Source organism: Desarmillaria tabescens, assembly GCF_030435595.1.
Source record: "Desarmillaria tabescens strain CCBAS 213 chromosome Unknown EV420scaffold_125, whole genome shotgun sequence".
In the NCBI taxonomy this organism is placed as follows: Eukaryota; Fungi; Basidiomycota; class Agaricomycetes; order Agaricales; family Physalacriaceae; genus Desarmillaria; species Desarmillaria tabescens.
The window spans coordinates 48,386-59,611 of NW_026848424.1; the positions used below are offsets into that span (position 1 = coordinate 48,386).

Here is an 11,226-nt window from a genome sequence, read left to right on the forward strand (position 1 = left end):
ACTTATCCCCCCCCGCCTCTTGCCACACCCTTCGCACGCTCGGCAAACACCAGATTTATACCACCCAGAGAGGGGGAGAAATAACGGTGGCTCGCATGCGCAGTCTGGATTCTAATGTGATTGATGGTAGAGTCGACTCGCACTCGGGCGCACTTATCCCCCGCCTCGCCTTTTCCCACGAGCCGCTCGGACAATATAGAAATGCCTCTCCCACGACATAACGCGTGTTGCACACCACTAAGTTGCTCTGGAGAAAAAAAAAGATGTTGATTTGATGCGTGGTAGGTTTAGTAACGAGTGTACCATATGTTCGTTGCGCAACGTTTACTGCGGATGGATTTGCATGTTCCTGAAGAGTGAAGAGAGGACCAACAGTGTGATACTTTCTCACGTTGAGGTGTGGAGGTGTTTCTCAACTACCACATGCAAACTTCTATCGCATGGGCTGCTGAACGTTAAAATGAAAAATGAAAGAAGCTCGATGGATGGACTGTGATATACCGGTTGATTAATGATTAATGAATGATTCTTCATAAGTTGTACATTCTTCGAAATGACTGGTTAGTGGCAGAGAGGACTTGCATGTGTTTTGATCCACTGGCATTATGCACTGCGAGTCAGATACTCGAGAGTGATTGTGAGTTCTCACGCAGATAGATAAAGCCGAGAGAACATGAGATAAGTCTGTCGTAATGGTAAGACTTATGGTCTAGTCTAACGGCGAAACCTATCTTGCGGGCTGCAGCCTTTTAGCGTGTTTTAATATTAATGTGGCAGCAAGATCAGTTCTTCCCCGCAGTGTGATTGGATTCTCTCTCTCTCGCTATCCAATGATCCGCTTGCGTGATGCCCAGACGAAGACAAACATGCGAAGAAGAGAGTTTGTGGACTACGCCTAGGCCTCTCGCGAATAGACTAGTCACTTGAAGTTGGTATGTTGATTGCCTCGCTGATGCTCCTTCGCAAAAGGATAAGCGCGTACTGATATCAATAGGCTGTGTTTTGTTGTCGAAAGAAGCTGCTTGTAACCCGGATGCCGGTTACATCGGCTATTCCCGATGTGACATAGATACGAGGGATTGCCATGTCACGTCTCTTTAGTTTACCACCACCATCTGTACCGTCGTCTCACGAATACCGAGCTGGTTCCTTGCACATCTGTGTGAACGAGTTCTTCAGTGTAGCTCCGTGGCTACGAGCTTCCACTGCTAGTATATTGCGTGGTCTAGAACGAATGAATTATCAGAGATGCTAAGATGCGAAATATCAGATGCATTGCCCTCTGGTAAAGATTAGCCGTACAACGGGGAACATAACGAGAGAAGAGATCGATCTTCTTCTTTGAACAAGGTCGACGTTCAGAAGTCAATGGCACCGGGAAAGCGGACCGGCATCCGATTATATTTGCTCCTATTACATCCCCAAGCCAAAGGCACCTGCTTCTTCCGCGAGGTCGCTTCCGTCACACTCAAATCTCGACCCCATCTGCTCGTCGATTCAACACCTACATCCGTGATCTCAGTATCCCTAGTGTCCGAATCTGTCGGACTCGAAACCGCCCATTGGGTTAGCATCGTTCAAGTGGGAACTGGGAAGCCCATTTCTTTCTAGGCCGCGTGAAGTTGATCTCCACTGGTATCCATCAACATGTGTGTGGAAGGCGTAACTTGCATGTTATAGAGCAGTGCTTCGGAGATGCGTGGCCTGTTATCATCTCACTGGACGCTTGGCCACCCAACCCCACATTGGGGTTCAAATTCAGTGGCGATTCACGAACAATCTACACGTGTTGATTCTCCTCTCTCTCCGCCTTCGTTTTTTTTTTCTCTCCTCCCTTCTTCACGTGCGACCTTACTTACTATAAAGCTTCCATACCCATAACACATAAATCGGACCCTGTTTCGCATCATAATATTCCGGACCTGATTGCTTCTTAGAATCTTGAACCCTGTGACGCTACACAGTAATCTTACCGTGCCGAGAGATCCGATGTCAATAGCTCCCGCCGGTGCTTCGGATGGGGTACTGTTTTTTTGTCCGCTCTTTGATCAACGTGAGTGGGCTTCTCTCCGGCTCGGAGGGACGAACGCGTTAGCGAAATAGGCGATGTCGGTCTCTAGAAAACGTCATGCTATGGAAAGCCAAGTGTTCGACACCGGGGTACATATCCAACTCTTTGGGGGAAGGTAATTCAATTGGAACACATGCACCTGGACCCGGCGGTTGTCTCGACCTTCTTCGTGGTGTGATTTTCTATTCTAGAAAAAACGACGGGAACCCAGTCTCTTGGGTAATAAGGCATGCTGGGCGTCGAAAGCTTGTCTTCTAAAGTTTCCGGTTAATTAGCAAGTATGTAGGTCCTGGGTACTCACGCACTTCCGAGCTCGTGACCCCTCAATTTGCCTTCGGCCCACTTCCCGCGGCATTATAGCGGCACCAATCTATCCCTTCCGTCTCTTACTTACCACAATCAACCACAATCATGCAACCATCTCTGCCGCAAGAACTTCTCGACGAGATTATCGATCGTATTCATGATGATGTCCTAGCCTTACGAGCGTGTTCTCTAACCACTCGTTCGTTCCTGCCTTCCAGTCGCAAACACCTTTACTTCCACGTCATAATCTTCCAAGCCGGCGTTGACGCGCCATTGCCAAACTACTTTACCGGGAGCAAGTTTACCTGCGAGTCGTTTTACAATTTGCTTCAGGAAGAAACTTTTACCCCTGTTGCTCCTCTGGTTAGGTTCCTTAGTATACAAGACGGCTTGGAGGGAACACCAGGTTACCTAGTCCACAGGGAGAAAATTAGATTTCCCGCCGTTCTTGATTTGCTTCGGAATCTGGAGCGTGTATCTATCTCCAGTCATCGAGGTTCTCTATCTTGGGATGCCCCCGAAACCCCTATCACGTCTTTCCTCGAGACATTTCGATTGCCATCGTTAACGTCTCTTGACCTCGATAATGTCACTTTCTCCGGTTTTGAAGGTATTGCGCGTATTCTGTATGAATGCAGCGATACTATCAGGCATCTGTCTCTCAACTACATCACGATATTCTCGAGGGATATAGATATCCAACATCTTACGGCCAAATATGATGGTCGTCATCTCTATCTTGAGTCACTTCGACTCGTGGAAGATGACCTCGGTCTCGTAGCCAGGTTTATACAGCACGAGTCCTCTCCATTGAGGATAGATTGCCTTCGAGAGCTTTCTATCTCCTCAAACCGTCATAAGGCCTTTGTGGGGCTCATAGCGGGTACTCGTAATACACTCGAGCATCTCGATTTTTTCATAAACGACAACGGTGAGTCTTACCTATGCCAAGATCCCCCCATCTGTATATCAATGTTTCTAAACTTGAAACAGGGGACATCACCGCGCCCATATTCATGGACGACCACAAGCGCCTCAAATCTGTCTACGTCAGCATCGGGCACCAAGTCACCAACCTAGCCTGGATAGACTCCATCCCACTCAATCCCACGATCGAGACGCTCACTCTCGAACTGGTCAACCCCGATGTGTCTGAAAAGTCGTTACTATGGGCGCAGCTGGACGCCCGCACATCGGGAGCATCATTACGCGAGGTGAACGTAAAACTCCACGGTCTGAGCCGTCCGAGTCGTAACTCCCACTCGTGCGAGCCGTATACGTGCCGCGACTATGTGGCGTGTGCCAGTGCCGATGGATCTGGATCTGCTGTTCTGGCATTGGTGGAGGAACGGTTGCCCACCCTACGAAGCAAGGTTCGGTTGACGGTTCAGGAAATAGCGCGTATGGCATTTTTTTCTTCTGTTGGACGGTGTGAGGCTAATGGTTAATTTATCAGAACGAAGACTGCAAGCTGGGGGGATGTGGTCTCGGCATCTGGAGTTTGTTTGACGGGAGGGAGGGAGCCCCACTGTGCTCGCCGATTGTATTACTAGGAGGTAAATTTGGCCCCGTGTGAGGATATCAAGGGTTTGAATATTGTACCCGATGTATATGTTTCCATACATAGCGACGCTACGAGCGTTCATATTGCGACTATCACACCCGCAGTTCTGTCTTCTGTTTCTACAGGTAAACGAATGTGTGTGAGGAAGCGCGACGGTCTTCTGGTGAGCACGCGTGTCGTTTCTGCATTAGGACCGTCGCTTGGTTCGATGGTAGGAACGCATTGAACGCCCGGCGGAAAATGCTTGAAACCGGTCCAAGCTACACAGCCATAAACAGGGCGTCGCGAGGGACCATCATCGATAACCTCTGAAAAATGATCTAGTGTGGGGAAGAATCATTGTGATACAACTGGGAATGCATCGTGTTCTCCGTTATCACCGCCGGGTACCTCAGCTGTTGAAAGTATGCAGTGTGGCTTATAGAGGACCATTCATTTCGCTAAAGTTTGAAACGTGGGAATATTGCTAGCAGGCGTCTGGAAATGTATATTTCTGGACAAATATTAACATATCATGCGGTCGTCACCCCGTGGCATGGGAACAGTAAGTATATGGTGAGTCTGTACACATCATTTCACCATTTGAAGTTGTCGAAATTACTTCGTGCATTTACTCTTAGTAGCTGTTCGCTCACCAAATGAAACTTGGCTTCCAGAAAAAAAAATCTTGTGAACCCGAGTGACGATCAGTACTGTTCACGATGATGATGATGGTCGCCTATGGTCGCTTATGCGCCACACCTACTCCGAGGTGTTTTCTGTCTGAGAGCCTGGACACGTTGCCAGACAACTGTGGACCTTCTATCATGTATATTCATATCTTTTGTGAATTGAGTTGTCTGGCAGTTGTCACAAGTCATTACTGCTTCTTAGTAGTACGTTCATTCAGGAAATCATGATGCTAGCACCGAGGTCTGTAGTATTATCGCACTTCGAAATTTGTAGTTGTTTCACCACATTGAGATAAAGGCTCGGAAAAGATATCCAAAGATACGAGCGGTGAGGAGTACTACAAATACGTTATTGATGACAGTGTTCCAATCAGGAGCAACGATAGTATCTCCTCCGTCGATAGTGCAACGATAGTGTTCATTGCCATAGAGATTACTCTGTTCAGCTCTGTTCAACTTTCACCTCTTTGGAGTCTACGCTTGCCGACCACACCTCCTGCGGAACGTCTACGCCGTGGTTAGAGTCAATAAGGTTTCGAGTTTACGATTATTAATGAAAATTCACAGCGCCGTCGTGTGCAAGTGCTCGAGCGCCCTCACACAAGCCTCGCATCAACCACTCGATCACACCAAGTCGATCACCGAAAGATTATGTTCCTTCTCTGGAACCCTCACTGCCCGGTCAAACGTACCTGGGCCCGTATCCACTGTAAGAAAACATACAGCTTTAATTAGAAGATTTATGATCCCTGAATGGTTCACTTACCCGGCCCTAACTGTGAGCTGACCTGGAACCAGGGCGGGGGGATAACTCGAAAAGGAGAGCTCTCAAACAAGTGCTCATATCGCTGCAAAGTCGTAGATGAAATATGCAAGACATCAGGGATTAAGTACGTGACACAAGCTTCACAAGGATCTAGCACTTGGTTCGGAAGAATTAAATGATCTGTACCTGCAAACAAAAGCTCTCAGGCCGGAAGCTGGCGGCTGTGAAGAAGTTGGCGTCGTGAGCCAACAAAAATATGCAATTCCAGAAAGCCCAGAGGGATCTCTGATATCGTTTCGTGTTTCTCAGTTACGACTGCAGATCTCGCGGAACCGGCACCAATTTGGAATAGCAAGTACCCCCCGATTCGACGTTTAGAGCTCGCCTCCAATGATCATGAATATTACCGAAGAACTACGCTGCTGGCTACTTTGATTCAGCATATGTGAAACTCGGAGAAGATATAGGAACCAGCCAGAAATGAATGATTTAGGCATGACTTTGTGTGCAGTGGTATGGAAAGACAAAAGGGTACGGCGGCACAACATCAATAGCTTCTGAAACTCTAGGTTGTGTCTCAAGGAAGAGAGAAAACCGCCTGGCATCGGATCGTTACTCTATAAGTAGTCGGCATAGTACTCCCGCGCTGCAGCAACAGTTCCAGGATATGGCAGAGGATTTCGAAGCGCAAGGAATAGACGCTAGACAATAAATAATATAAGTTAACGAGAGGTTTCTCGCGTAGCACCGAGGAACGGTAAAGCAACGTCTGACGTCGTTGATGATCAGTTGAAAGCTTGGCTGATCAGAGAGACTTTGAACACATACTTGATATAGCATTCAGAGATTGAACGTACGATCAAGCGGGTAAAACATGTTTCCTTCGTTCGTACTCCAAGGATATCGCGTACATGACCGGAGATTCGAAAATTTGTTTAAAAAAAAGTGTAAAGAACGTTGAATATTCGCAATTGTAAAATAAAGGGCTCAATCGGGAATTGAACCCGAGACCTCGCACACGTGATTGATTACATAATCAATGGATTTATCATCCCGAAGCGCGAATCATACTACTAGACCATTGAGCCACAGATAGCGGATTCTTCTATTGTTATTGATCGATCAGGAATTTGTGTAACTGTGTGACCGTCGATGGCCGCCGAGTCAGGGGAGTCTCGTATTCTCTCGTACAACTCTCGTATTGCATTCCCGACGATTACTCTGTTACAAGTGGCTACAACAAAGTTACTGAGTGGCTTACCATGCTGTTCAAGTAGCCTTTGACAGGTTTTACTGCCGCCCCAACAACCCAAATTGCACCACGTCCTTGGCCGCAATGTCCAGCTAGCTACCCAAGTCTCCTGCGACATCTTCCGGTCATCGTTGTAATATTACTTATGCTCACAATCTTCTCAAACGCTCCATCCTCATTCATAGAGTCTTTGTTGTAGTTAGCCACAAACCATGAAACGCGAATTCTGCCCGCCATTTTGTCGTTGACTTCGGCACGGAAACAGAGCGTAGCATGCCGATGAAAAATTTACATTTATGCGGATGTTTTGATACATAAGCTCGCTCACGGGACACGACATAATGACTTCTCGTCACCCTGTCGATCATTACCTTCCCCCATCTGCGGTAGGCCTGAACATTTATCCGCCCCGTGCAGGTTACCCCCAGAAATAGCATGTGCAAGCCGGTTCACTTGCATCTTCGCATCCGAACCTGGCCTGTAGGGTGGAGGAAACACCCTCCCATTCGAGGTCAAATTTCTTCGTGTCTATTTCTTCATTTCCAAAGTTTCGGGATACGCACAGAAGGTGGCTGGCTAGCATCCTTGGGAATATAGCTGAACTACGAGCACAGCGTGGCTTGCCAGCCTCCACATCTCGGTTCAGCGGTACTCTCCCCAAGGAATAGCGCCTTCTTTCCCTCCCATTTACGCAACCAATGTCCGAAGAAAATGTAACACAGAAAAATAGTGTGTTCGCTGTCATGATGGTTAGATGTTCTAGACACGCCGTGATGTGGCGATGATTTTCGATCCATTCAATTATGCATTGCTTCCCTGGACCCCGCTTTACCATAATCACAAGATCTAGACGCAACTTAGTCGGCTGCGTAAATTAGTTCCTCGGGTTCGATTGCACAATGCATGGATGGGGTTCGGTGACGAATCCTTGCGTCTTTTTAGTTACCATTTACCAACGACCATTTATATGCTCCACAGAGCCTGGCAAGATGGCTTGCCAAGTTTTTAGCAGAGCTCGCCAACACATACCTTATTGCCGAGACGCCCATATCGCGCCGCAAAGCTATACTGATATTTATACTTGAGCCCAAATGAAATCATAGAACCTATCGAACAGATATAAAAGTGCCGTATCTTTGGAAAGCACGTTTACTTTCTCATGGTATTACAGATGATTGAGAGAGATGGACAATACTAGATATCTCAGAGGAATAGAGGCCATACGCGGCGAAATAAAGAAGGCGACGAATTGCCGTGCCGTATCGCGAAGAGGCTTGTGAGGATCGTCAAATTTAAAGCCACCAAAGAACAAGCAGCCTCACCCTTATTGGTCGCCGAATGTCAATTCTGCTCCACTAAAAGTCCGATTGGACGAATGAGACGATGCCATATAGCGAAAAGACTAGTGAAGATTGTCAAAATAACCAGAACAAGCGGACTTGAACTTGCCGAATGTCAATCACACTTGAAAGAGAAACGAAAACGATCAAGCAAATGAGATGACAAAAAACTCAATCAAATTTTTGAACAACCCACGTGTATACATGTTGCGAAAGAAATAATACTACTATATAGTCCCATTAAAGCGCAAACAGCGAACGGTATCAAAGTACTATAACAGCCCCGACCAAAGAGAAGAGCACAGCAGTGCCCATCGAATACACGTATCTATCCCATCCATCCATGGACCTAACCAAGGAGAACGCTGCAGAGGACTGCGTCGAAGTAGCTGAAACTTGTGCCTTTGCCGTTGTGGCGCTGTCCGCAGCGGATGCCTAATCAGAGATGGTGAGCATCTCAATTTCACTTGGCAAAGGTTGATTCCCTTACCGTTTGGGTGATGACGGGGGCACTCTTAGATGACGAAGTGGCAGCAGCGCCGAGAGCGGTAACAGTGGTACACTGGGATGATGAAGGAATCGGGTGGGGAGGAGGCGTTGCGCCCTGACCCTGCTGGAACGTCGACCCGTCGTACACACCCATGGGCTAATGCATACGTCAATACTACAAGGAGCAAAGAGCGAAACATGAACGCACGAGACCACTATCACCCTGGCACGACTCAAATACTCCGGCGTTGTAGTTAGCGGGCATGTTCCATGCACAACCCATCACGTCGTAGATGTGTTGACCTAAAAAGACATTGTGAGAAATAGCAAATCATTAACGGCAGGTATGCTCACACCACCCCGGAGCATTGTTACCAGCAGGGTTACATGCCCGGAAGCAGAATTGGTCGACGGCCATGAAGCTCTGCAGCTCCTATCAGTATATGCCTCCGAAAGTAGCGCTATAACTCACCGTCCACTCGTGTATCTGCTGAAGCTCTCCGAACGCTGACGAAAAGACTAGTCCACCAATAGGATTACCTGAAACGCTGTCAGAGAAAAACCAGAACGTTATGGCTATCCACATACCATTTCCATCTGCTCCATGGGGATCCAACTCTCCTCCGGTATCGCCGGCTGGGATGTTCATCTTTGTGAAATCACCAACACCTGTAATTTGGACCTATGATATTCATAAATATCTGCATATTTACCCCCTCAAGCGTTAACTCACGAAATCTGGCGTCTTAACGAAATGGGCGCCGGTGATAGTTCCAGCGGGGATGGTGCGAGTACCATAGCCATCCTGAGTGAAGATCAGAATCGACGCAAATATGCGGGTTGAAGGATAGGTACCTTGAGACACCATGAGACTTCAATACGCTGGAGGATATGAATAAGTCAAAGTCGTGGAAGAATTCATCAAACACACCTCGGTCTCTCCAATTCCGGAGTTTGGACCGGCATCGGGAGGACTCCAGAGGCAGCTGCATGTGATTGAGATAGGGATGTACCCCAATATGGTGACGGCTTACAAGTCATCGATACCATTGACTGCAAAGAATTTAGAAGGATTCTGTTTCATGCATGAAAAGGACACGTACGGTAGGCATTTTGACAGTTTGACTTTTGGTCGTTTGTGGTTCCGCACTTGTTCGTACCGGCCTGGCCCTGTTCGGAAGTTGCTGGTGCGTTGCTGGGAAGGTAGGTCGCAGTGTATTGAGCGTAAGCAACGCCGGCGAATGAGGAGAGAAAAGCGACTCGAGAAACCATCTTGAATGTGAATGTGTGTGGATTTGGATGGGACTGAGAAAGATAAATTTCATCCGTCACTGCGCTCAGGTTAAGTAGGGGAACGCTGTACCAGAAACGTCGATATTGTCTGTGTACGATCGAAACCTCGTTAAGACATCTGACGAGGCGGACGCAAATCGATAATCGTACCTCTGAGACAAAGAAAAGGTACCGGCGTACAGCTAAACAAGTTGAAAACATTGTAAGATCCTTGCCAGTAGTGTATGGGATGCTGTACACCGAAGTGAGCCTAGTCTAATTTTGTGGTATAGCGATCAACTGAAACCTACGAGTCCTGAAGGCAGTACGTGCAATTCTTCCTTTTTAAACCCGCTCGTACGAGCTTATAGACGCGTAACATTCTCGACAGCATGCCATATTATGACGAACAGGTCGATGGTTGGAGTTTTCGTGTGCAATCAAGTTTCAGTTCTGGAGTTGGTGAGAAGCGGTGACGAGACATGAGGAAAAAAGAAAGACTATCATAGTGAATCAACATACGAGACAACGATAACATGGGTTTCCTATTTTTCGAGAACAAAGTACGCGAAGAGAAAGCTCCGCGTAGGAGGCGGCGCTTTCAGACCGTTCACACCAGGAAACAATTTAGTCAAGGCCAGTGCAATATCGATGATTCGCGTTTCATCCTTTGAACAAGGATGCTAAATGTAAGAGTCTGGAAGGTTTGATTCTAATGGACGCACCAGCGGAGAAAGCAAGGTCATAGGCATAATGCCGATGCTCTAAGAATATCTCGGTATCAGTATCATATGGGCTAGCGCCGATTCCCACCTGCCATCCGCTGAAGACCTAGTAGCGCAAGGAGTTGATCACGCATACATCCAGTAACAGAATCTGAAAACGGGTGAGAGCCATCCAACAAGTATGGGTGAACCGGTGACGCACGAGGGGCTGCGGTGTATCTTGATGCACCAAGAGATCCGCCCATGGGAACCCCGTAAATAACTGCCAACGCTCCTTTTCCATCGCCAGCGTGAGTCAACATTGACAATCGGGGTTGTACCTGAATAACGACCAACGGTGGACCGGGTGCGCATATAGTCGAGTCCGACCTAGAAGATTCAGAATGAAAAAATGTCTTCGGGCGGGGGGAACTTATTGTACAAACTGATTCATCGACGCTGCGCCCAGCGTCCGCAGTGGTAAGTCTGGATTGCGATACACAAGCCTTGTCGTTGCCATTGTGGTATGGATATACGCGCAGATGCAGCGTCACACTTGCGCAGGCTGAACGACTCTAGTTCCTTTGGGAGAAGATCAGCACACACCTTTCCTGACAGAAAGAAGAAACCGACAGTGTCTCGACGCGTCGATGAAGACTCGAAAAGGCGCATATACCCAGCTCTTCTGGCGCCAATCCGTAAGAGAAGAAGGAGAAATAGAAGAGAAGTATATAACGCACCCCGTGTTATCGACAGCCCACCCATGGCCGAATTCCTGGGAAGGTCCTTTT

General features: G+C 47.7%; 2 protein-coding genes and 1 non-coding gene across 3 annotated transcripts; 1 reads left to right on the forward strand and 2 right to left on the reverse strand.

The window, feature by feature from the left end:
- Positions 1 to 2,124: 2,124 nt before the first annotated feature.
- Positions 2,125 to 4,068, forward strand: EV420DRAFT_1590276 (uncharacterized protein). The gene is made up of 2 exons (XM_060474907.1): positions 2,125 to 3,308; positions 3,371 to 4,068. Exons 1-2 carry the CDS (start codon positions 2,483 to 2,485, stop codon positions 3,823 to 3,825), a joined length of 1,281 nt encoding a protein of 426 aa, XP_060322295.1. The 5' UTR covers positions 2,125 to 2,482; the 3' UTR covers positions 3,826 to 4,068.
- A 2,293-nt stretch (positions 4,069 to 6,361) lies between these two features.
- Positions 6,362 to 6,466, reverse strand: EV420DRAFT_t302. The gene has a single exon. It is a non-coding gene; the product is annotated as a tRNA-Pro (tRNA).
- Positions 6,467 to 8,127: 1,661 nt separating this feature from the next.
- Positions 8,128 to 9,936, reverse strand: EV420DRAFT_237783 (uncharacterized protein). Its single transcript, XM_060481339.1, has 12 exons — positions 9,903 to 9,936; positions 9,563 to 9,840; positions 9,494 to 9,512; positions 9,391 to 9,445; positions 9,315 to 9,341; positions 9,193 to 9,264; positions 9,048 to 9,141; positions 8,932 to 8,999; positions 8,814 to 8,883; positions 8,668 to 8,762; positions 8,461 to 8,616; positions 8,128 to 8,405 (listed from the first exon to the last, which is right to left on the reverse strand). The coding sequence occupies exons 2-12, from the start codon at positions 9,729 to 9,731 to the stop codon at positions 8,235 to 8,237; spliced, it is 996 nt and encodes a 331-aa protein (XP_060322296.1). The 5' UTR covers positions 9,732 to 9,840; positions 9,903 to 9,936; the 3' UTR covers positions 8,128 to 8,234.
- Between the last annotated feature and the right edge of the window lie 1,290 nt (positions 9,937 to 11,226).

Bases quoted from the DNA above. Each gene is read 5' to 3' on its own strand.
- EV420DRAFT_1590276 (XM_060474907.1), top strand. From the start codon at position 2,483: ATGCAACCATCTCTGCCGCAAGAACTTCTCGACGAGATTATCGATCGT. The intron at 3,309-3,370 runs GTGAGTCTTACC...AACTTGAAACAG, and splicing joins TTTTTTCATAAACGACAACG to GGGACATCACCGCGCCCATA.
- EV420DRAFT_237783 (XM_060481339.1), bottom strand. From the start codon at position 9,731: ATGGTTTCTCGAGTCGCTTTTCTCTCCTCATTCGCCGGCGTTGCTTAC. The intron at 9,342-9,390 runs GTGTGTTTGATG...CATATCCTCCAG, and splicing joins CCGGAATTGGAGAGACCGAG to CGTATTGAAGTCTCATGGTG. The intron at 9,142-9,192 runs GTGAGTTAACGC...TGAATATCATAG, and splicing joins TCGTTAAGACGCCAGATTTC to GTCCAAATTACAGGTGTTGG.